The sequence below is a fragment of the Phasianus colchicus genome, chromosome 3 (assembly GCF_987193195.1).
Source record: "Phasianus colchicus chromosome 3, bPhaCol1.hap1.1, whole genome shotgun sequence".
NCBI classification, from domain to species: Eukaryota; Metazoa; Chordata; class Aves; order Galliformes; family Phasianidae; genus Phasianus; species Phasianus colchicus.
The window spans coordinates 21,342,555-21,369,644 of NC_143438.1; the positions used below are offsets into that span (position 1 = coordinate 21,342,555).

At 35.1% G+C, this 27,090-nt stretch overlaps 1 protein-coding gene across 6 annotated transcripts in view; it reads left to right on the plus strand.

Moving 5' to 3' along the window:
- The window catches only part of CDH18 (cadherin 18), a 237,469-nt gene that overhangs the window by 171,078 nt on the left and 39,301 nt on the right, over window positions 1–27,090 (plus strand). For all 6 annotated transcript variants that reach the window (XM_090137067.1, XM_090137068.1, XM_090137066.1 and 3 more), the window contains exons 6-8: window positions 4,090–4,257; window positions 13,232–13,419; window positions 19,644–19,897. In XM_090137067.1, coding sequence (XP_089993193.1) covers window positions 4,090–4,257; window positions 13,232–13,419; window positions 19,644–19,897 — 610 coding nt within the window. The remainder of the gene's footprint in view (window positions 1–4,089; window positions 4,258–13,231; window positions 13,420–19,643; window positions 19,898–27,090) is intronic.

Sequence of the window (27,090 nt, forward strand, 5' to 3'; positions counted from 1 at the left end):
AATTTGAGTATGAAAGCAGAATAGAAATGTCAGTGCAGCAGGTTGATCTTTCATGTTATTAGATACTAAGATTTGCACCAGAATATTGGTTTTATTTCAATGCTGTATTAGCTGATAATTTTAATGCAGGTTTTTGAGCCAAAGGGAAGAGTTAATGTTTACAGGAATAACTACAGTCAGAGTGGAATAAACCAGCAATCCAGTACTGCTAAATCCAATAGATACCTTTCCAAAGGGCAGTAATTTGGAACTATCTATGCTCCGAAGTCAATAGAACATGTACATCATTTCAGTGGAGAGACATCCCTAGTGGTAGTGTCCTAATTCAACCAGATTACAAGATGCTGAGAAAAAAATTTACTTTTTTCAGAAAGTATGAACAATTTTAATTGAACAGAATTGACAAATTTGTAAGCTATATAATATGCTTTAACTATTGACAAGAGAAAGAATGACAGCTTCCTGCTCAAATAGGGTGTCCAGTTGCCATGGTATTTCTGTAATATATATTCCTTTGATTTGCAGCAATTTTATGTGGCAGATCTGTGTTGCTTCTCTGCTTGTTGGCAGGCAGCAATATTCTTAATTTAATTCATTTGATTATGTTTTTCATTATGAAAACAGTGGAAGATGCTATGATTTCATTTGGCATCCTTGCAATTGCCACATAAATTGGTATGTTTTCTGCTCAGTCAGTGAAGTTCTCTTCCAGTCCCTTAATTTGGGAGGCTTTGGCGGAAGTTTCTTTTATTTTCTAAATTCAGGCTGTTACTAATTAAGAGGTTTCAACCACTAATAATAAATTGAAAGTCAAAAGCCATAAAAGTCCTCCTTCATTCTCACAAAAGGGATATGTCAAGTTCTTTCAAGGTAGAATAGTACTAGATTCTGAAATGTATGTTAGTATATATAATATATTCAGAACATTAAGTTAAAATAAAAAAGTTAACTACGCATCCTAAAGCAACACAGGTATAAAAATAGGTATTTTTGTTCAAAATATAAAAGTAATACTAATGAAATTGCCATCTATAGCAGTTCTCTTTCCTCAGCAATTACTAAAAGTTACAAAATCAGTTTAGTGGTTGTGTTTATGACAAGGCACACAAATAAGAAACTAGAGTATGAGAGATCTGGTAAAACCTACTGGCCATTCAGAAAATCTCTACTGATTAGCAGGATACAACAGCAGGATGGATAATTTCCATACAAAAAACTAACTAGCCCATAACAAATTAGATTGTCACTAAAGCAAAAGTGGGTTTTTGTTTTGTTTTGTTTTGTTTTCCACTAGGTTGAAAACCTCTGAGCTAAGAATGTTAAAATGAACCATCATTTATTCTGGGAAGGTTCCATTCACACACCTTCCAGGAATAGGCTGTAAGAGAAAGCTGACTAAAATTGTACGTTGGTTACTGAATCTAAAGTGAGTTCTTACATATAAGCAATAAGTTAAGTTACTTCAAGCGCATCACATTGTCAGTTAAGAGTACAGTTAAATAATAAAGAATATAGCTGTGAGGAATTGTGAGTAAAGAGGAAGAAGTTTATGTCTCAGAGGTGAAGAGCAAGAAGAACATAATGGAACACCTTGTAGCAGAGCTGATTATAAGAGCACAGTAACTCCAGTCTCATTAATTTAGAAATATCATTGGAGGAGAAAGTCCTGAGCAACTCTGTCTTAGGTAAACCACCCATGTGTCTAATCTGGAAAATAAAATGAAAATTTAAGCTGTAATTGATAATTGTGGTTATGAAGTCTGAACTGAAATACAAGCAAGTATCTGGTCATTAATGATCAAGAAAAATAAACTCAAATTGTACAGTTCAAGACTATAAATTATCAGGGGAAAAAATAAAACAACAAAAATGACTATGATTTAGAGGTGCATAAATTCAGACAAGTTTGAAGAAAAAGTGTGTTCAGGAGTAGCCTTCCGTGTGGGAAAACAGATCTCACATAATTTAAGATGGAAATTGGTATGACTAGACTTAGCAGTCCAGTGATCCAGAGCTGCATCTGCAACTCTGCTCCAAGGTCTGAACTTCCACATGATGTATACAGTTTTTACCTAACTGTCTCTTCCTTAATATAACTCTTCCTTAATATCCAAAACAGTATGGCAGAGTTTTTGTAACGATTTATACATCTTACTTTTTTATTCTTGCTTTCCTTTTTTAATAAAGATGAATAAATATTGGAAATACATCTGAGAAGTAGCCAGCTAACAAGGTAGCAGTAGTGCCTAACAAATATGAGACAAAGATTCAGGCTGTATTTGAATTTAGAAGGCCTGTGGAAGTGAGAAAACTGTAACATGAGGGGAGTTGGCCAGGGGAGCAGCTTCTGTTTGGGGACAGGCTGGGCATTATTAGGCAGATAGTGAGCAGTTGCATTGTGCTTTTTTTTTTTTTTTTTTTTTTTAATATATATATATACACTATTATCATTAGTATTTTTTTTTTACCTTTTCTCTTCCTTTTCTGTCTTAGTAAATAGTTTTTTTTTTTATCTCAACCCATTAGTTATACTTTATTTTTATTTTCCATTTCTCTTCCCCTATTCCTCTAGCAGGGAGGAGGGAGCAAAAACTGGTGCTGAGCTGCTGCCAGGTTAAACCATAGCACTTCCTGATACTGATACCTTTGGGAAATTTTAAGTAATCAGCCGCTACTGTGTACTTCAGAACCTGAAGTTTCTTACAACTGTCTTTTCTTTCTTCAATTGCATTTTCACCAATGGAATTATCTTTCCATCTCATCTGTCCATAGCATGGACTGGTTGTGCCTGGTCTTATTTCTTCTCTATTGCAGCACTTGACATTTCCATTTACAGAACTCCATGAACTTTCTGTCAGCCTGTGATCAAATAAATTACCATTTACAGACATCCTCATGAATGAAAGATATGCCAACACTGGAACTGAACTCACACAGTTGACTGTTATTCCTTTATAGTAATCTTTCCTTCTGCGTGTATGATTGACTAAATGTTAAGATAAATTCCTGGTTGTGATGCATAAAGATAAATAGAATGTTCGTCTTACTAGGTTTTAGTTTTCTCTCTGCTCTGTAGAGTAGTGGAAATAGTAAAAGCTCATCCTTCACTTCTCATACACTTATGAAGAAAAGCGTGCATGATTTATAAGTGTAAATAAGGAAGTACATATTTGGGGTAGTTTTAAAAGATAAGCAGCCTTATTCTGAAATCAACTTTTATTAAAAAAAAAAGGTAATCTATGTCTTCTCCACTTAGGTATGAATTTTCATTAATAGTTCTGTTAAGTAGATATTTAAACAGTAACTGAGATAGTGCATTTTAGCAATGCTGGATTCATTATTTATTAATTTACTAATATAGTTGTTGAGGTCTGCTCTGAAAGTAATGGCCCTGCATGTGTCAGAGGGGTTGGAGATTCGTGATCCTTGAGGTCCCTTCCAACCCTGGCCATTCTGTGGCTCTGTAATGACTGCTGTTTTATTATGTTGACACCATGGCACAAGTTGGTGCATTTCAGCAGTGACAACAGTAGGTCACCTCTGCTCAAGCAGACTTTTATCAGTGCATCATCCAGGCTCTTGTTCATTGCTGGCAAAAATGCATTGCTAGTGATAACTGTCTTTGAAAACAGTGTTTTATAGCTGTGCATTTGCTCTGTCAGATGGAGTGACTGTGCTCTTTGTTGTTGTTTCCATGTAAATAAATAGGAGGCATTACTTTCAGAGCAACCTATGTAGGTTTTGTGGGTTGTTTTGTTTTGTTTTGTTTTGTTTTGTAGTCTCAAGCAAGTCGACTGGCTAGCATCTGGCATTTTTGCTCTAAAAAGAAATAGTGAAGCACTCTCAAACATCTCCGTATATAATCCATTATTTATTATTTGTTTATACACAGGAGGCAACTAATTGGCTTTTAACCATGAATATTGTCTAAACCCAGCTTATTTGGATTATAGAAAAGCTTTGTCTTTCCAGAAAAACCTTCTATTCTTCCACCTTTCCTGAAAAGAAAAGTTGTGCTTAGCATTTCCCTTTGCTAGAACAAGCTAATCCTCATTTTTCTTTCTTTTGTTTGTTTTCTTTCCACCACAGGAGTCATCAGGACTGCCTTGCATAACATGGACAGGGAAGCCAGAGAGCATTATTCCGTTGTCATTCAAGCCAAAGATATGGCTGGGCAGGTTGGAGGGCTGTCAGGCTCAACAACAGTAAATATCACACTCACTGATGTCAACGACAATCCACCCAGGTTTCCTCAGAGTACGTATATTTCAATATATATTTCGTTTTGAAAATTGTGTTGATTGTCAATGAAGTAGGAAGCTGTTAGTGAAATCAATTAATATTCAAATTCAAGGGGAGAAAGCTACTAAGGAATTGTATGATTTCACCAATATTGTTTCTCTAATATTTTTTCAATTTTCTCATGTTTTCATATGGAGCACAGGTATGAAACAACTGAAATACTGAAACCAATGAAGATTTATTTCAGTTAAACAGAGTAAGAGAGAGATGGGTGATAAGTAAATACTCATGTCACATGTGGGTTGTTCTCCACACCTTTTAGAATGTGCATAATGCAGTAACTACATAATTTTGATCCCACAGGTGAATTATATTGTTCCATTGTTCAAAACAACAAAAAGTAACACATTCAAAGTTCAAATCTGCATTTGGCTGCTTCCATACATATGTATCAGTTTTCTTCTTCTATTTCTTTCTCTAAACTCTTGCAAACTTCTAAGATCACTTTTTGCACTATAATCAGAACCTAAGCTGTTCACAGTTGTTGAACTGCAGTGATGTGTGCCTTTCTCCTAGTTAAATGATTTGTCAGTGTTGGTGTCAAACTGAATGTACTCACATTTATGTATTTAAAAGTGTTAGCCAGAGTACTTTTGTTAGAAAATCTTTGTGTGACCACTTGTCACTGAGTTATCTCTATATCTATCTGTGTTCGTGACAGGGGAACAGCCGGCCCACAGGCCCAAAAAAAAGAGGGGGGGGTTGATGGTTTATGGGCTGGTTCAACCTGATGCTGTGAATGGGGCAGGGGACCACAGATCCAAGTCCTGGGAACTGAAGGCGAAATGGCTAGGGGATGCACTGCCAAGATGACCAGAAGAAAAAGAGACAGTCTCGTTCAGCAACTGCCAGCTATGACACCACTAATAGGAAGCTCACTTTTATCCAACTCATTTTATGTATAGTGATCTGACACAACAGCTGGAGCCCTGTAAGTACTCAGAATTCAGTTGACAATTTATTTGAAACTCTTCTGGAATGAAATTGCATAGCAAAACCTACTCCCTTTGCCGATTGGCTCAAGGCCAGTAAGAATCTTGTAATCTGGACTCAGACGTTGCATGAGCCCTTGTAGAACATAATGGACTAGTAGCTATAGGTACATTCACTGGGAAATACATAAGCTATTTGAATGAGGAGATTTATAAACAATAGTAGAGATCACAATGCTCCAGGGAAAAACAAAGCTCCCTGGCAGTACACATTATGTAAAATCTGGTCAAGCAATAAGAAGGCTCATTAAAAGTATTGTAGAAAAGAGTGTTTTTTTAGTGCCTCACAAATGCAGATACACAAGCGTTTTAAAAACAACCTTTAATAAAGTATGTTTGGTTTTAGGTTTCACAAAATTGTCAATACACTCTGTGCTCTATTTAATAATTCCAAACTTTTGAAAAAACAAAGGGAAAGTCATATCTTTGATCAAATACAGTAAAGCAGTTAAACTACAGAAAATGTCTTAATTTTTCTGCAGATTCAGGAAGAAATGGATCCCTATGTTTGGTCCCTTTTATTTTGAGTGGAAGTTTTTAGCAAGCTGACTGACTGACACAAAAGTGTACATCAGCACGTATAATTCTTAATTTGTATTAGTATTTTAGAAAATTGAGGAAATGTAAAATCTTCATATTATATTCTACGCAGTTTAAGGGACTCTAATAATTGCATAAAATATTTTCAAAAAATACAAAGCATCATTTGATTTCTAATGGAAAATCATTGTTTAGTAAAGCATGGTAAAAGCCCTGTGTTTTAACATGTACCATTTTTACCAGAAAATATTAATCCTGGAACAAGTATTATTGGTTACAGCATTTATCTTTCCTTGCACAGAATTAGTATACCACAACTTTGACAGTAACATTGCTTTTTCACTTCTTTTGAACAAGTGTAATTGAAAGCCATTGCAAAAGAATGGTAGCTGTATGTTAGTAATAATGAATCAAAGCAAATGATCTAAACTCAGCCCATCTTACTGTCATGAAATATTGCAGTAATACATGAATATTACATAATAAAAACAACTTCACTGTTTATTTTTCTTCTCCTCTATTTGTATGCCATGCTTTTCAGCTAAATTTCTCTTCAATTTCCTTATTAGATGGAATGCTAAATGATTCTTACTAAGGTTTGTCACATTCAGAACTGAATTCAAGGGAAGTACTAACGAAAACTACATATATCAAGTATATATATCTTGGGACAGGCTGAGACTAAGCTAAACCAGATTCTCTTTTGGTTAGCTTTCTTTTTCTCCATTGCCATACATGTGAGTTGTGAATCTGACTGTAACTGTATGAGTACTGTGTATCAGTACAAGCTAGGAAGCATGTCTGATTGGTGCTTCTATTATTTGTTTTATCTAGAAACACACTTTACTGTATGTATTTAAAAGGTCTGTCTTTCTGGCCCTGTAGATGGAGTTCATGCATATGGAATAGGATAAGCTAGATTCGTCCTTTGTAAATAAATTATTCAAAAAAACTAATTGAAACCTGAAAAAGAAATTATAGATCTATCTGTTTATATGAATTTACTGTATTTTTTCTGTACTCACTCAAAATATAGCTGATTTTCTTTCAAAGAAATTACTAAGAGAAAGCTACAGTGTTCCAAAGTACCAAAAAGACTATGAAGAAGATTATGAAACTTTTCTGTTTAAATGGATCAGTGTGATTGCAGTTCTGAAATAGAAGTGAATACATGGTAATAATAATCTCTGAAATAAGATGCATAGCTGAAAAATTCTGTTTGCAAAACACAGTGCTATGTGTTGGAAGTAGGCAAGGAATTGTAAATTCATCAGAATCATGAACTGAATCTTTAATGCCTGTTGCTTTTCATCTACTTATTGCATCTTGTACAATTCTTATTTATTTTCCTTTATCACCACATGTTTCTTTTTTTTAGGGAGTCTAGTTATACATGAACTAGCTATATAATGGAAGCTGGCAGACAGTGCTCTGCATGGGAAGGTCTTGTCAGTAATCAGCATCACTCAGTTCTTGTCAGTTTTAGCTTTGATGGATCTATTTGGCTGATAGTTCAAGGCACGAATTTCATAGTCATAAATATACTTCAGTAATCTGTTAATAAATGTTCGTCTGCTGATGACACAGTTGTATCAAGCTTGATTTACATAAGAATTTTCTGTATACTTTTGTTAATTCTCTCTGGTTTTGCTTAGGATGAGTAGATTAGACATGTTTTGCTTTGTTTAGGATGAATACATTTTGATTGCATCGAGATCATCACACTTGGCAGATGCTTCCACTGACATGTTTTGTACATCAAATGCTAATGACTGCAGTTCAGATAGTGTGTAGTAAATCTGTAGCATTATGTCTTGAGTCCAATTTTACAAGGAAATGACTTCCTGATTCCCCATTTGAAGATTTTCTTCTTTCATACATCTAACTCTGTTCTTTAGAATAAGGCAGAATTTAAATATAATTCACAAAAGAGTTTTTATAAAGCTTGATTGTTGAAGCTTTGTTGTTTTATAGCAGTGTATAAAATAGTCTGAAAATATGTATAAGCAAAATTTGTTTTACCTCACTTTTTTTTTAAATGTCATTTTATCACATAGATTCATAGAATGGCTTGGGCTGGAAGGGACCTTAAGGATCATCAAGTTCTAACCCCTCTGCCACAGGCAGGGTTGCCAGCCACTAGATCAAATACTAGATTAGATTGCTCAAAGTCCCATCCAACCTGGCCTTAAACACCTCCAGGGACAGGGCACCCAGTACCTCTCAGGGCAACCTGTTCCAGCACTTCACCACTCTCTCAGTTAAAAACTTCCCCCTGACATCTAGTATAAATCTCCCCGGTCTTAGTTTAAAACCATTCTTCCTTGTCCTGTCACTATCAACCTGTGTAAAAAGTTGATTTCTCTCATGTTTATAAACTCCCTTTAAATATTGGAAGGCTGCAGTGTGGTCTCCCCACAACCCTTTCTTTTCCAGGCTGAACAAGCCCTATTCCTTCAGCCTATCTTCCTGGAAAGGTGCTCCAGTCCTTGGATCATCTTCATGGCAAGAAAGTTTCAAGTCTTGACATTACCAACATTTTTACCAACATGCCCCATTGATTAAAGAAATTTAAATGATAATCATTTTATTTGATTATTTATTTATTTATTTATTTATTTGCAGCTCTAATATTTAGAGAAGAACATTCTTCTTTCCTAGAAGTGAAGCAAAATCAGGTTCAGAAACAGCACTTTGTATAAGTAGTATACTGAAGTAGTTTGAGCCTGGTGTGCATGACAGTCTTTTAGAAGACCGTTATTAATCTCTCACTGAAAGATTAAGTAGTTTCTACACACCTCATAGAGGAAAGCATGTATTTGTAGGTGATAGAGAAATACAGCTGCCTATATTGCTTTATTTTATGCTTGAAACAGCTTGAAATCAAATGTAGCTTCTTTTTTTTTTTTCATTCTGTTTTGTAATTTAAGTCATCATAAAGAGATTTAACTGGTAGACTCATGAGAAAATCTAAGCTCTTTTTTTGCTATGTTAATATTTAGACATATAGTTAATATCGTAATTTTTCTGCAAAAAAATGGTTGTAGCTTTTAGTGCTGATAAGAGGTAAACGGTAATTCAGTAAGGATTTTTGAAAGCATAATGGTATCTACATAAATTAGATTTTTAGTTAATTGCGGAATGAAAGAAAGGTAGCAAGATTTTCTTTTGATAAGAATGCTGTTAGGACTGTGTTTCAGGTTACTGTAAAATTCTGGCAACACGGTTCATGGGGAATGTACATCTTAAGATTTGCTATTAAAAATTAAGATTAACTGTTAAAATTGGATATCGTTCATATTTGCATTATAGTCACATGTCATAGTTCTGGTGCTAACAAATATTTTGCTTCTTCCATATTCTTAAAGCTAGAGAACTATTTCAGTTAAATGTTTTTATAAAATTCTCCTTTAACAAGAATTTGTGAAACTTAATAACACATTTCTATAGACCTCAAATATAAAAGGAATCTAGAAGGGGTAGAAGTATGTTTACATTAAACCTGGTTAAATATTCATGGACAATATATGTTCAATATAGTGAGCTTTAATGTCAACTACATGCCACAACTTTACTTCTAACAGTAGTATATGGAATCTAGTAATGCTTTTTATTTCGCTTCTTAGGTATCATATACGAGGATTTCTATGTACAAGATAGATTATTCAATGCATATCTCATACATATCAAAATCAAACAAAACCATTAAGTACTCTGAAATCATTTTCATCCCATATGGCTTCTGATGTTTGAGGCAGTAATGGCTTGGAGAGTTAAGTGAGTTCTCGTTTGTTTACTGAGCAGAGAAATAGAAATAGGACTGCACAATTTTAAGGGATGCTCTTCAGAACTACCTTAATTTTCATGCTCTTCATGAGTCTAAGCCCAAATGAGAGTACAATCCAGGCTGTGCTAGTACCAGGAATAAAAAAAAAAGAGCCTCTACTACCAACAAACAATAAACCTTATTCAAACTGTACTCTTGGATAAACAAATAGCATCAGGTCAAATATTTACTTATTTTTCTGTCAGCCCAGTATTGCATCTGCTCTCCCTTCCTTTACTAAGGAAAGTAATTCTTACTGTTCCAGAGAATGTTACAAGGTAGAAAAGTAATTCAAATTTATCAAGAAAAATAGATTAATAAATGCAGTGTATGATCTGCTTGTTGAGTTGCTGTATATACTGTCATATTTCTTTTTTGAAGAGATTCAGACAAAGAAATTGTTTTTCTGGGAGTAAAACACAGCATTATAGGTTGCCTGTAGGATAACTGAAATGGGAAGTAAATCATTATACAAATTTTTAAGTTGTTTCTGTACTATAATGACAGATAACCCATATAGTTTATTGAAAGAAATAAGATCTCTTATGTGTGTTTGAACAGTGTTTCAATTAGCATAAAGCTTTATGTTCTCATATTACTATTCTTTACAATACATTAAAAGGAGAATAGCATTAATTTCACGAGCCATGTGAATGCATCTGAGTGAGCGCTAACATTAAAATTAAGAACCAAATCAGCCTTTTCAGAATCACGATCTATAAGCTGCCAAGCCACCACTTAAAGCAACATAGAACATCCTGAAGACTTTGAAATTTCTTCCTTATAGAAGCCGCTGGAAGCCTCTGATGCTGGGACTGTGGGAACAATCTGTTCAACACAGGCAGGTTTTATGAAACAGTTTTGATACAGAACAGTATCAAAACTTTTAGTGCCCAGTCAGATGTTAGGAAATGACAAAAACTCATAGTTTGTGGTACCAAATCATGAATTCATATCATACTCATTCCACAAACCTTTTGTGTTGAATGCCCTATCAGAATGGAGTTCATGCCCAAGGAAATGTTCTGTTATGCCTGATTCATTCGCGTACTCTCCAATAATAAAGTTTACAATTACTTAGTGATTAGAAAGAACATTTCTGATTTCCACCTCTGGTGTAAATTTATTTATTTATTTATCTAACCTTCATGTTGCCAAATCCTAACCTCTTCTGCGTCATTTTTGGATAATATTGCTTGTAATTATCGAATGGCTCACTTCAGTGTTACATACTTTCAAGATCTCTATGTGAGGCAATGGTTAAATTCTCATTTCTGACCTCTTAATGCAGCAGTTTTAATTTGCAATTGTTTTAGTTATCTTTTTTTTCCAAAACATTTCAATTCTACAAATACTGACAGGTAACTAATGAGTGAGTGATTCCAGATACTTATTCTCGTTGAGGGCTTAGAATTTCAGAATGTTTGAATTTGATATCAGTAACATGATTTTCTGAAACAGATGGCTAACACTTGGGGTGTGATTATAAAGCAAAGTGTAGTGTCGTGTGGATATGTTTGAACTAACTTAACTATTTGGAAGTCTCTAATTAGTTCACCCTATCATATGGGACATAACACTTTCATTTGATGAAGTGTCTTGATTATGTAATATATTCTTTATGGCCTCACTCTTCTTTTTTTTGGCATGCATTAGTCAGAGATAAAGTGTCAAAAGACAGCATTTCTTGTTTTCTCTTTTTTTTTTTTTTTAACAATAAATAAATTCCAAAATGAATCTCATCACTATTATTTTATGTACAAAATAAAGCAACTAGCAATGTGAAAATGTCACTTGATATCATCTATATGTATGAAACATTGCAGTAGAATTTAATGCAGTGCATTTATATCAAAATTAGTAGAGAATGGCATGTCAAAGAATCTGCTGTGCATTTTAATTGAATCAATGATTGAGCAGAATTTTTTTCATTGCATCAGAGTTGCCATTTTCTAATTGGCATGATAGGTTTTACTTTTTCACTCATTTTGCTGGGCATTTCTTGTTTCCTTGAGAATTACTTGATTTTGTTTGTTTGTTTGTTTAACGTGCTCTTTATTTTCCGAGTAAACCTCTCTTTCTCTTTGGACTAACATTTTGTGCAGTCATCTATCTTTCTCCCACTTTTTATGTGTATTAGCATTAATTACTAATTCTTATAGAGCAGTATTGCAAAAACAGTTGGCTATCATAAGGTTTAAGAACCATTGAGCAACGAATTAGAGAAATTCTTAATAAAATCTCCTATTTTCTAACCAGTGCCTTAAGTTATTTTAGCAATAACATGCATTCCCTTTGCAGTTGAAACTTCTGTAGATTTGTAGTTTCTTCAATTCACTGGTCAGTGTTTTTCTGCCATAATGCACATATAGTCATAGAATCATAGAAACTCTGAATTCATTTTAAAACTTGCCTTTCTATTTCTGTATGCTTACTGAGGTACATTTGCAGTCATATTAGCTGGTTTATACCCAGCAAATTGTAACAGTGTGTTAGCTTTATTATTTAGAATATTCTTATCCACTCTCTTGCACCTCAGCATTTCACTATTGCATTTGCTATTGCAGAATGCTTTAAGAAGTTAGAAGAATTTCTAGAGTTTCCAGGAGATATATAGTAAATAAAGTTGACTTTTTGCCATTTTTTTTCTGTGTTGGAGGTTGACATGTGATATAAACTCTGCAGATGCTTGATAGGGTCATAAATGAGACATCTTTGGAGGGGATTTTTGTATGTTCATAACTTCTATTGAAAGTCTATGGTTTCAACATCCCTGCTGTGTTACATCACTAACATTATTGGAGAAAATGTCTTTAAACCATCTCACTGGCCCAGTTTCAGATGGAAATTGAGTTTTACATAATTGCATCGTGCCTGTTTATGACTTCCTTCTCCTTGTAGAACCTTTGTGTCCCAATAGGAACTTTGTACCTGTCATAAAATTTAAGCCGAAATGATACTGGCAGTTAAGAAAATTATCATCCAAAAAAATTTATTTTCCATTGATTAACCTAACATAAAAACAATGAAAGTTATTATGGGTGCCTTTTATAGTCACTATTCTCTAGTTCATTTATGTATCCATTATGTTCATTTTCCTTTACTTTGGATACCAAGGGAAAAATGCATGCAAAGGGACAATACTGGTAAGCAATAATGGTAAGGTAAATTATGGTGTGTAAATTATGGCAATAATGGTGTGGTAAATTGCTGAAGATGTATATATTTTGACTATAAAGAAGGTAAACTTTTAAAAATACTGTAAAAATTCTATAAGTAAACTTCAGAGTTAATTTCTGTGATATGTGATAAGCAGCAAAAAGAGCTGTAAAGAAAAACAAATCCTGCTTTAAGTCATTTGGATTTTGAGCTGAGTTATCCTATGGAAGATACAGTTTCCATTTGGAATCTTTAGGGGACCTAAGTATGTTCATAGGTTTATTTGTCAGCTTTCTCTATGAAGTATTATCCCATTTTCATAGACATGCATTACACACATAATGGTTCTTTAATTTACTTGGCTAAAAAATGTCCGAGCTGTTTTTTGTTTATTTTTTTTTTTTCCCCTCAGAACATTATCAGCTCTATGTTCCTGAATCAGCTCAGGTTGGATCAGCAGTTGGCAAAATCAAGGCAAATGATGCAGACACTGGCTCAAATGCTGACATGAAGTACACAATTATAAATGGTGATGGTGCTGGGGTGTTTTCCATATCCACTGACAAAGAAACACGGGAAGGAATTCTTTCCCTGAAGAAGGTAAGCAGCAGGCATTGAAAGTTCCTAGTGTATGTCATTAAAAATGTTATGTTGAATGTCAAATAAGCAGGTGCTGTAATTTTTTTTTTTTTTTTTTTTTTTTCTGTGTCACCCTATTAACTTCAGCAGTGTAAGTTTATCCATGCTGCTCTCTAGAACATCTTAAGCCTTTTCAGAGAAAGCGGGGAGAAAAAAAAATTCAAAGAGAAACATTTATATCTTTTGTGGGTTTTTTTTGGTTTGTTTGTTTGTTTGTTTGTTTTGGGTGGTCAGAACTAATATTTGTGAGTTGTTTATTAAAATAATTTTACTTTGCTGATGTTTTACTCATCAAAATGAATGAATGAAATATTAAAAAAAAAAAAAAAAAAGAAATTTGGCTTTGAGTTGTACAGAAATGCATGAAATTTTCTGTGGAAAGCTTATCTATGGAAATGAATGTATACTTAAGTTTTCATATACCTTTGTTACTTGAATTTCTTCCTAGATGGCTATCTACTGTGCCAAGTATTTTGCATTGTGTAATACAGACACTAACTCAAAAAGACTCAAAACTTAACTGGCCTAACCATCACACAGTTATCATATATATCTGAGTGGTGTAGCTGATACATTGGAGGGAAGGGAAACCTGGACAGGCTGGAGAAGTGGGCCCATGAGAACCTAATGAGGTTCAACAAGACCAAGTGCAAGGTATTGCACTTGGGTCAGGGCAATCCCAGGTATTTATATATACTAGGGGAAGAACAACCTGAGATCAGCCCTGCAGAGAAGGGCTTGGGGGTCCTGGTGGATGAGAAGCTGGACATAAGCCAGCAGTGTGGGCTTGCAGGCTGGAAGGCCAATTGTATTCTGGGCTGCCTTAAGAAAGGGGTGGCCAGCAGGGAGAGGGAGGTGATTGTCCCAGTTCTACTCAGCTCTTGTGAGGCCCCATCTGGGATACTGTGTCCAGGCTCCCAGCAGGGCTCTTGGAATAGGTCCAGAAGAGGGCCACTAAGATGATCAGAGGCCTGGAGCACCTCTCCTGTGAAGGAAGATTGAGCTGAGCTTGTTTAGCTTGGAGAAGAGAATGCTTCAGGGAGACCTCATTGTGGCTTTCTAATACTTGAAGGGAGCATATACTGGAGGGGGAACAACTGTTTACATGGATGGATATTGATAGTACAAGGGGGAATGGTTTTAAACTAAGATGGGAGATTTTGGTTAGATATTCGGAGGAATTTCTTCACACAGAGGGTGATGATGCACTGGTCTCAGATTACTCAAGGAGGTTGTGGATGCTCCATCCCTGGAGGCATTCAATGTGCATGGATGTGGCTCTGGGCAGCCTGGTCTAGTGTTTGGCAACCCTGTCCAGGGCATAGGGTTTGAAACTAGTTGATTGTTGTGGTCCTCTTCGACCCAGGCCATTCTATGATTCTATGATTCTGTTATATGCATTTCCTGCATTTGTCCCTGTCTATTTAGACTATTAATCATAAAGTGTTCTTGCCATTTAAGTTCACTCTTACTAAGTTCCGTACAAAAATATAATTCCACAGATAATTTCATCTGTGTATTAAACCCTCTGAAATGAGTTCACAGCAAATCTTTCCTGAAATACTTGCCTATTTATGTTAATAGTAATCCTATGGATAAACTTGACTTTACTTTAATAGTAGTACAGAAAGTTGAGTTATTATATTTTAAAATGATTTTTTTTTTAATGTTTCCAACAAGGGAAATCATTTTTTGATATATATATATATTTTTTCATTTGGGCTAACAGATTTCAATTAGCAATTCTCACATGGCTTTGTTGTTACTGTTTTGAGGCATCAATTATACCCATGTGCCCTAAAAAATGGTAGTGAATTTACATTCATGTTTAGCTCATGTGTTTTCTGTGCTTGACTGAAACTAGGAAGGATGAAAACCAGAACCTCTGAAAGAGAAATTGTGAGAAAAAGGAATCTAAACAAATAACAACACTGTAATAAATGTTGTTCTTTTGCATCTGGATAGATATTTATGCATGTATTTGTAACTGAAGGAAATGTTATTTTCATCATTTATAATGATTTAAAAATGGTTCCTATCTTTCTCAGAGTCATAAAAAACTTTAATTCATTTTAGCCTTTCAGCCATAAAAATAAACTCTTGACTTTTCTATACCAGTGAAGCTCATGGTAGCCTAGATGGAGGTGATGCTATAATCTGTTATTGTTTCCTCAAAATGAATATTATTCTGTTTAAAAGTTCACCATGGCTATTATTCATTAAGTACAACAGAGATGCATATTAAGAACATGAAGAACAAAGGAAGAGTCTGCAACAAAACAAAGTAGTTCTTACATCGAATATGTAAAATTCCATTTCTTATTGTTGTTGGCAGACATTTCTCTGTGTTTTAGAATATGACAAAAGCATACGTTTCTTGTTCTTTTACATACATATGACAGTAACTTGAGTCCCTTTCCTATTAAGACAAGGAAGGATACACTTTATTTGGTCAATATTTTATTTCAACTGAGAAATGTTAGATTTAACAAATCTTAAGCCAGTGTGGAATACTTCCATTCTCTCCTTCTACTGCTAAACAGCACAGATTACTTGAGACAGTAGATGAGCATATTTCTTAGCACAGCATTGTACAAGCTGTAAATGTAAAATAAATGTCAATTTTAATACAGTATTTTAAGCAGTATTCCAACAAAATAAAATTCTATGCATTCAAATTGCAAACAGATTTCAGTTATTGAATATTTTATCAAGTATACAATGAAAAATACTTGTGAGTGATTCAAATATGTAGAATCTGGCTTCCTTTGATTGAAAAGTTCCTTACTTCTCAGGAGAGAACAAGCAAAACTAAAAAATTAGTACTAATTGGGACCCTTGGTAATAGTTTTCTGTAGTGCAATATGTATCTTTTCTCCAAGATATCTCAAAATGTTGAAAGTAATGTTGTTGTTCTTTGTTTTGTTGTTTTTTTTTTTCTTTACCTCTGTGTATCACTGTGCAGGAGTGTAGGCTTTTTCTTTTTTCTTTTTTTTTTTTTCTTCTGTGTCCAAGTATATGATTTTTATTTTGGAGAAGTTGTGGAAAGAAGACTAAAGAAAAGTAAGAGAAAAAACTGCTTTGGCTATAGTTTTAAAAACTTAGGCTCATTGAAACATCAGCTTTTTCTGATTATCTGGAATACTTGTGTACTTCTCAATAAAAACCAGTAATAATGTCCAATTGAATAACTACGTAAGAGAAAACAAGACTTTAGGATCCATATTATGCCTCATGTTTTTTGAGAAAAATTAACATTCTTGTATAACTTAATCCAAATATTATCAGTATACATTTTATTTTCCCCAATCTCCTATTTAAAATTTGCCATCCTATGTTGAATTTGTTTAATCTTAGAGTATATATGCTACAAAGCAGTGCAAATAATGATTTAATATTTGATCTGTTCATAGCAGTAATATAGTATACATAAATGAATGTCATCTAAATCAAAGTTAGAAAATTTTAGAGTATGAAATCATATAGATTATATGAAATTGTATTTACTAGATTTATTTCTGTACGAATTGACCTATTTTAGCTCAAAGAAATATATATAAATCCTGACCAGCTATATTTCTTATACATCAACACTCAAATTTACTTTAGATTTTATCTACGAAATATACAGACATTGATAAATCACACATTGAGTTCCTCGTAATTCTTGGCTTAAGTATTACTTTTCAACTCTCTAGTGTGATAGGAAATAAGAATTTATCATTGATCGAAGGTTTGAACACTTCCATTGATTTATGTTCAGTCAGGCTGTAGGTCCACACAAAACAATATTGATTTTCATGACATTCTGTCACACCAAAATTTCTACCTGTGGGGATTCCAGTTAGATCATTGACCTTGTGGGACGTGGGCTAAAGCATGGCACAGGAGATGAAAGAGAAGAATATACATTTACTTTGTATAATATTTTGAGATCTATTTTTCTGCTGAGTTCTAAATTTCTGTCATAAAATAGTATTACATGAATATGCAAATTACTGTTATGCTGTGTTCTGAGACTGTTTGAAATTTACCAGTAGTACGTATCTGTACAAACTATCTGCTTTGGTCAGCATGGCAATATATATTAACTACCTTTCCTTCTGTATAAATCAGCTGAAGGCTGAAAGTTGTAACCCAGTAAAGTCTTGATGTATTTATTATCACATATGGGCGCTTTTTCTCAACATTTAAATACACTCAGAGGAGTGCATTTAAAATGTAACCCTGTGAAGCTTAGCAGTCTATTCAGTGATTGCCTGAAATGACATATTTTCTTGAGACTGATGAATGACCACTTGGCATTCTTTATAGCCTCATGAGTCTAACTGATTCCTGGAAACTTGCTGAACTTCATGTAATTGCAGACAGATACTGATAAAAGTTCAAAAAATTACAACAGGGATTGTTCTTGATGCTTGTACATTTAAATAGCTTTGGCCCAAAGTGCCTTGTTTTATGACTGCTTTCTCAGGCTCTTCTCCTGTTGGCCTTGTCCTCATCATTGTATTTAGTCCCTATGGTCATTATAGTACAAGTTCTTCATTTACACATTTATCTTTCTCTGCAAAACCAAAAAAAATAGTTGACCTCTCAGGTTATAAAGTATTGTATGTAGTGTTTGTGCAACACATCATGCAATGCAGTTTTTGCTATTTATTACTGGTTTTCAGATCAGTATCTTAAGATGTTTAATGCATGTAAATGGAAAATGTATTTTTATAGACATTTCAGCAATAAACACCAGCAAACAATATATGGAAAAGGTAACTTCTCACAGTAAGGTTGTGATTTACTGTCCATGAAAAGTAGTAAATTATTTTAGCGATGCAAAAGAAAACAGCCCATAGCTGTGGTCCTCTCAGTCACCCCCACTGCATAACCATCTAACACTGGAAGAGTTGGGAGTTGGGTGTGTCATGGCCTGTCCTGTGAGCTCAGACTGGTTCTAACTGCAGTAAAAGGTTGCATAACTTACTGTTTTGCACAAAAATTGAAGACTATTAGCCAGTTCATGCTCCTGATTTTAATATTAATTTCATTGTCTTTGTAACAAAATATTGTCCGTAAAGCTTATCATTTAACAGCATGCAACTGAATCTGCATACATGAATTTCATTTTCATGATCTACAAGGCCATCATTTTTTTCTTAGTAAGCCTAAAACATTTCAGAGGATTAAGAGAGATATAAAAGAAGGGAAACAGATAAAATGTTGACATGTAAATAGCTAACTAGAAATACTACTCCTAAGAAAGAAAGTGCTATGTGATACATGAGTCAAACCAACTTCTTCCTAGTAGAGATGTGGAATTCCTAGTGGGAACCTATTGATTTTAATACCTTAATAGATAATTTTAATTAATAAAATTAATTAATGATTTTAATAATAAAGGTAATACTAAAGTGGCAGTAGCACTTCTTGTGGATGGTACAGACAGGGATTTGCTTTCTGTTAGGTTTTATTTGAACATTAGGCCTTGTAGAAGGCACATCTACAGCTGCAGACTTTCTTTCCGCTTATGGCTGTTTAATCCATGTGCAGTGAAGCAGTACATAGTAAGACAGGCTGAGAAGTTGTCTCTCAGGTTGCTGCTGGTAAAGAATTTAAAATAAAATGGTCTAGACTATAGGTATACACCATGCATTTGCCTCTCTTTAGGAAAGCATGCATGCATATGTTTAGACCATCCTTACATATTTAAATTTCTGTGTTATATTGCAGCAGAGTGTTTTCATGCAAGGAGTTGCTTTTCAGATGGAGGTTTAAGAGAAGAGGTGCCCAAAATATTTCTAAATCCCCATCACTGTCTATTAAACTTGTTAATTAAAGGTATGAAATTAATTTAATTTGGAATACCTTTTAAGAATCTAACAATGACCACTAAATTTGAAGAGTGATAAAATCCAGAGACTACATCGTCACAGAAGAAGAATTTGACACTCAGTCACAACCCTGAGTTCTCCCAGAACAAAATTCTGGAGAATTGTTGGAGAGAAAACTTGAGTCATCCTACTCCATGTATAACCTTCTAGTTATAATGTATGTGAATGACTGTCAGAATATCACAGAAAGTTGTCCCTTCACAGTAACCTGCTACCAAACTAAACTGAAAATAGTTAGCTACCAGGCTAAACTGAAGCACAGAATGGTAATGAGAAATACTTTTTTTTTTCTGCCAACAGCCACTCAACTATGAAAAAAAGAAATCCTATACACTTAATATAGAAGGAGCAAATACTCATCTTGACTTCCGCTTTTCACACTTGGGACCATTCAAGGATGTAACAATGCTGAAGATCATAGTTGGCGATGTGGATGAACCTCCTCTCTTCACTATGCCTTCTTATCTCATGGAAGTTTATGAAAATGCAAAGATCGGGACAGCTGTTGGCACTGTAACAGCACAAGATCCTGACACTGCCAACAGTTTAGTGAGGTATAGTAAGTTCAAGTTATATTGGGTTGAATTCCACCTGCTAAATGTTTAATGAGATTTATGATATATGAAACAGTTTATTTTATTTTAGTACACACAAGGAAAAAGTACGTTGGAATCACAGTGTTACAGTCTGCTACGTGGATTTGATTTAATAATGTAAACTCAACCTTTTGTTGCATTACATAAAATCATTATTTAGCCATCAGTCTGAGCAATAACGTACATTATATGTACATTATTCATACATCAACAGCACTTTTCCAAGCAAACCACTACACAAGACCAGTGCATGTTAACACATCATGTAAAATTATGCACTTCACTGTCCTTCTGCCAGTGAGTCTTGTACCACTGGTTATAAATCAATTCATGATCATAATGCTGATTTTCCTGTTATTCAGGTATTATTCGGATATATGCAGATATTGAGATGGTCGTCTGCACTCCTCCCACACTTGCTGTGCCAGGTGCTTGTGCAAGACAGGAGCTATATTAGGTGCTCTTTTCCTGACAGTCATGCAGTGTAATTGCTGCGAAATTGTATTTCTAGAAGAAGACATTATTTTCTTATATATACTACAGTTTTAGTAGAATAATGAAAAAAAATTAATAGTGCAGCCCACTGACATTACTAATTGTGTGTCAGGCTATTGCAAGGTCTGGTGCAAGTAAAAGTGATGAGAAGCAAATGCTTATAATATCAGATGTATTATTTGAAAACTAAACAAACATTACATATTAGGAAGGCAAGATTTTGATAGCCTTATAATGGAATTTATTCTTAAAGAAAATAATCTTATCAAGGAGAAAGAAAAAAAAGGGAGAATTCTGTGTTGTTGCCCTAATTGAAATAGTTCATATAGCAACAGAACTGGGTTGGAAATAAGTCATGATCTGAACTAAGGAACTGAAATCAAACTGGAAATATACCCACAGCAAGCTTGAAAAAGCGTTGATGCCAAAAATATGCATATGGATGATAATCTGGCTTCTTCTAAATTTAAAAGCATCTGGATTTAACCTTGACTGCCCTGGAACTAAGTCTTGAATTCATTACTGGTTTAGAAGAAGATTTTAGTCACATGTTTTCACCTGGAGTAGGATCTGATAATGTATTTTACTCACTTTATCTGCTGGATATGTTACTTTCTAAACTAACATACAATGTGTGAATTTTGTGGAACAACACAGAAGTATTTGTCTTGAAAGTGGTACTGGACTTAAAATGTTTCAGGAAAAAAATATTCATGAATATATATTTGGGGTTACTTCTTTTTATGACAGAATGGTATAGATTTTGTGGAAATTATATGAGAATTTACTTGGAGAACAGTATTTCAGAAGCTAATTGGGCTCCTGACTGAGCTGAAGTTTGCTGGATGTGTGTGATAGTTTTGGGTAGGATGAAAACAGTTTTTGCAGAACAATGAAATAATCAGTTTTTTATGGTTCTCTTGTGTGAATTGTTTGAAGATTCAAAATGTTTAGTGTCAGAAAATCAATATATACAATTTCTTAGTAGCAAGTTATTGCCTTTGAAAAATCAGCACTCTATTATTTATGTCCAACACATAACACAAATTAGAAAATACCACTAAAAACAACTTCTAAGTGCCTGTAGTTTTTAATAGTATAATTCTGAAACAGCAGCTAGCACTGCCAGACTAGAAGCTGTAGTAGATTGGAAGTAGAAAGGACAAGTGTAGATTTGACTAGTTCTACCATATTTCAGCCATCTGTGGCCATTGAAATGGTTGTATAGAGAACTATAAGACAGTAACGGTGTCAGAAAAGCTACAGCAGTTTGCATAATGTCTGGGAAACTGATTTTTTTTGGTGAAACAGGAAGTAATTTGTAGGAAGAGCAACTGGAATTTCCAAATATTTTACTTTTGGTGTTGGCCTTTTATTTTCCCAAACAAGAATTTGTAACCAATGATTGAGGTCAGAATATTAAATATCCATATTATTCAAATAAATTAGTTGACTTTTTTTCCTGTTTTCTGCCCATTTTTATGTCTTTTCTTCCATTTCTTTCTGTTGAATTAGGAAATTATATAAAATGCTGCCAGAATGTACTGAATTTTTGCTTCTGAAAGGATTCAGCCCTCAGTTACATGTTAGAGGGGTTCTGCCAGTCCTTAGCAAATCAAGTGTTCATAACGTGTAATGTGACACGTCACCAGCCCTGGGCCAGGCAGAGTGGCTTGGCTGAACTTGTGCTTTGACAGAGGCAGATACTGAAGGAGGGCCCTTAGGAGGTGGTTTTTCTCAGAAGTGTGTGCGTAGTGTCCCAGTGATTCTGAAAGACAGTGATTTTCCCTCATACATGAACAGTTCCAAGTTTATTAAAAAAAAAAAAAAAAAAAAAAAAAAGTCATTATAGAAATAAAAGACAGAAAGTTTCAATATGAGAAAGCACATATCACATAGTCTCCACAGCAGATAGCTACAGACTAAGAGCTGAACAGCTGATCTGCATGGAATAATGTTTCCTCAGCCAAGAGAATTGGATGCATTTCCCAATGCTGTAAGTCTACAGGACAGCTATGGAGCAGCAATTTCCTTCACAGTTTTTCCTTATCCACTTCTGCTTCCTTTCTACTGTGTAAGGGTGCTCATTGCTATGTGTGAGTCTAATAAATTAATACACACACAGATGCAACCATATCATTTCTCTATTGTCAATCTGCTAGAGGAGATAGGGTGCTGTGATCTATTCACTCCCCAATTAGCTATCACTTTATTTTGGTGGCTGGAATGATTCTTATAACTAGAATAATGGTGAGAGGAGTAGTTACAAGAATTAACAATGCTGAGGGGAAATCCTTATAAAATTTAATTATTGAAGCTAAAAAAAAAAAAAAAAAGAAAAAGCTGTTGTTATCAGTGGTGAAGAGTCAGAATACTTTTTTTCTCATTTTCTCACTACAATTTCATCCCAGTAATTTCAGCTTGCTTCTGAACCAAGTCATCTCAGAGGGCTCTGACTTTCTGCCAATCCCTGTAACATTGTTTAACTTTTTCAATCCTAGCAAAAGAACCTTTAATAACAACTGTAGCTATTATTGGTTTATTTTATTCAGACATTATTTGATTGGCAGTTTGACAGTTTTAAAGGATTTTTCTTTTTAAGTGACTATGTATTTTTTGCATAAATAGAAATGCATTTTCAATGAAATTTTTTGAAGTCCTGTATTTTGAAAATTATAATTCTACTGAAATAGCAAAAATAAACATAGCCACAGACAACACAAGAAAGACAGATAAATAAACTTCATCATATATTAATTTTAACTATTTGTGAGTGGTTTGGAAAATAACCATGTGCTAAAAAATTTATCTTCTAAATGAAGAGAAAATATCCCAAATTGTAATTTATTCAAAGAGATTACAGGCTCATTACATTTGTGTCAGGTAGTCTACTTCCATACCAAAATATTTTATTGCTTTTAAAAATCAGGGTTATGTCTTATAAAATATCTGATGTGCAAGCAAATCTTGAAAATTGCCAATACAACATGAAAGAATAGATAAAGATTGAATTCACTTACTGTCATTTTATTTTAATAAATCATTCATTTTAAATCTCTCTGCACTTACTTAGATATCATCTTTTTTTCTTCCTGAACCCATACACAGCAGATGAGAGGTAAAAAAGTTTTTAACTGGCAGGATGCATATGTGCAATGGGAGCAGCCCTAGGCTGCTAATACTGCCTCAGGGGTGGAGTTGTGCCTGTTGAAACCCTGCCATCTTCCTATAGGTGATATTTAGATAGTGAGTGTGTCTAGCCACAGTGCATGCTCACAACATTCCTTGGAGCTTTCTGATTGCATCTGCTCTATTTTCAGTGGAATGCTTTTCAGAAAGATAACACTGCTACCATTCCCCAAGCCCCTTCTGAGTTAATGGGTCAAGAAAGAGCAAAGGCATGGTTTCAGGACCACAAAACTTTATTGAACTCTGATAGAACAGTGAAAATAATTGTATGACATGGGCAAATTCTTTCATATTAACTCTATCCCAGGCTGATACTATCTTAAAAGGAGCTGAGTGTCTTCTTTAATATTGATTGCATCCTAGTAAGTGTAGTATGTGTGAAAAAAAGTTGCACTATTACAGAAGCACCATATTAAGTCTTGTTATATTAATACATTGAAATTCAAATCATTTTCATGTTGGACCCTGGCCACTCTGTAATCTTACCTTGTTATAATGAATTTTATTAGCTGGGACTGAAATTGATTAGCTATAGGAAATTGGAGTGATCTTACTGACTTCCTAATGTCACTCTAAAATAACTTTCTACTCTGTTCTCTTGTCACTATTGCTTAAAAGCAATAGGCAGAAAAAGAAAATTAAAAAAAAAAAAAAAAAAAAGGAAACATAAAGTTACACATGGTTTTCCTTTTGCTGAAAACCATTCCTTCAATTCCAGGAAATGCAGAACTAGCCAACTGATAATGAAACAAATAAAAACAAAGTATTAAACAAAAATTACCCACACAAAGTCAGAAAAGGCCTTTTTATTTTTGTGAATGTCAGACTGTTCAGTGGAGGGAGATGATCTCTCAGCCCTGTGATGGGACTGGGGACATTGCAAATGAAAATTACATTTTTCAATTTATTTTCTTCCTGTCTTATGAGATTAGTGTCAGTTTCTATGCTATTCCTGCTGGAAAATGTAAGAATACTCTTCATCTTTTTGTACACATGCGTCTTAGTTGTTGTTTGACGTCCTATAAGTTGAATAAGGTCAGTTTGCTGTTTTATATCCTGTGCATAGGACACTTTGTTAGCTGTACTTAAGGCAGCTTACTGTGATCAGTGTCATTGTGTACAGTGACCATCCCTCCCTCGCATGCCCCAAGGGGAAGCATCTCCCCAGATCTTGCCATCCCTGAGCTTGTGGAGTGAGGCACCTCTTTGCTCAAGCCCTCAAAGCATGACACTGTCCTGTGACCCTGTGACCAACTCCTACAGAGACAGTAAAGTATCTTTCCAGAGTACGTGAATGTCTCACAGCTAGCAGAGAGGATCTGTGACCTCCTCCATCTCACCTTCTTCTTCATTCATTTGCTTTCTGCATTCCTTCAGTATTATTCTTCCTCAAGAGCATCTCTAAAGCAGAATAGAAAAAGAACATCCTTTTTGGAACAGCGAAAGCCAGAGTGGATTTTTTTCTCCAGTTTCTTCTCTGATGCTCTACCTGTCTTCACAGGTAGCAACCATTTTAAAACCTTTCTTTACTGTGCTGAGGTTGGAGATCTGTTGCTGACTTTTTCCCTGAAGCCTCAATTTATTTTTTATTCTTGTCAAGCTGCACGTCCCAGGCCTCCCACTTTCCCATGAAATGGCGCTGCTGCCATCCCCAAAACAAATCTGCCTAACAAAAACATCCACCTCTCTGTTCAGGAGCTGGTAAGCTGTTCTGACAGCTGTTCTCTCTGGGAAGCATCCAGTTCAGGATGGTGGTCAACATCTCACAGCAACCAGAGCCACCTCCATCCCTTACTTAAATCTTTGATAGAAATACTGACAGAACATCCTAGTATTGTGGCTGTGAGAGCCTGATTTTTCATTCCAGTATATCATATTTTTTTTTTGTTTCTTTCTTCAAGTGTAATTTCCTCTGGCTTCAGAGTGCCTACAATATTTAAAATTCTTTTATGGTTTTAGGAATTGGCATTTATATCTGAATAATCTCTGTAACGAAGTCTTTTGGTAGGGCTGCTCACTTCCATAAATATGTATAAATCTATTGATGTTGCTTTTATTTGGTTTGCTCTTTAGCATGACTCAGAAAAAAATATGTAAGTAGAATTCCATTATTTAGCTGGTAAACCTTTGGGAACAAAAAGTGATTGTCGTATAACACTGACTGCACTTTATTTTTTGGCAACATTGGATTCTAAATGTTAATGTCTCTGAATAAAAATAAACTGTGATGTAACAGCTCTACCATCAACGCGTCTATTAAAAATGCAGTTGGACAGTTGAAATCCTCTGAAGAAATTCATGAAGTCAGGAAAAGAAGAAAAACTTTTATCTTGATTTGACTTCTGAATTATGCCTCTGAGAGTGTGGGATAATCTTAGCCTACATTTACTGGCAGAATTAGCTAGGAAAGATGATCAGTGGTTTTAGCACATGTAGACAGAAATTGTCAGCTAGAAAAGATGGGAGTACAGAAATGTCTCATTTCCTTCAAGTGAACAGCATTCCTAGTTTCCAGTGTCCAAGGTGAGCAGTGTGCCAGCAGTGCTCAGGCAGTGGGAACAGGAGCAGCAGCAGGGAGCCAACTTCTGCATGAAATGCAAACCAGCAGCAGCTGCCACTCAAAGGCTTGGCTGGGAGGGAGGCAGCAATTTGCAGCTCCTCCGCACCTCCTGGGACCTGCTACCTCACCTTCCTGGGATGAGGAGAAGTAAGGCTCTGTCACATCTGCCAAGCACAGATTTTGATACAAGAGGTGAGCTGGGAGTGTTGGGCAGGAGATGTCAAGGTACTGCTGATCAGCTGGCAGCCAGCACCAGAGCTAACTTAGTAGGAACTGCAAGCACTCCAAGAGGAGCAGTATTCTCTTCAAAGTAATGCTATTCCTGTCTGAAAGAAGTGAAGAAATGGTAAACAGAGAGATCATCTTCTCCAAGCTCTCTTCAAATGTATTTCATTTTCGCAACTGGAGAGCACAGCCTAAGGTGCTGCAGAACTCTGGAACATTTAATGTCTCCTTTACCAGACATGCTGCAGGGAGAAAATTGGTTACCTGCTGTTTTGGCAGATGACCACCGTGTCACGCTTCCCAATTGCTTTTCTCTCCTGGAGAAGTTTGTTTGATCTATGGGGAAAAAGACTGCCCCTGGAAGGGAGGCAGTGTGGTACAAGACAAGTGTGGCAACAGGCTGCCTTCCCACCACGTTTGTCTTCAAGGCTCACTGGCAGTGCTGCTGCCAGGAGGGAGATGGAAGATGAAGGGCATGCACCAGAGTTAAGGCCCACCATGGCACACTTCCTACAGCTCTCCAGCTGGCCAAACACAGGGAGCTGCAGGCAATCAATTTCCTTGTTTTTCTTCCTCATATACCTCCCATGCACTGTATAGTTGTTCCTCACACATCTATTTTCTAGTTTTTTGTTGTTGTTGTTTGTTTGTTTGTTTTGTTTTTCAATTCTCTGTCCTTTGA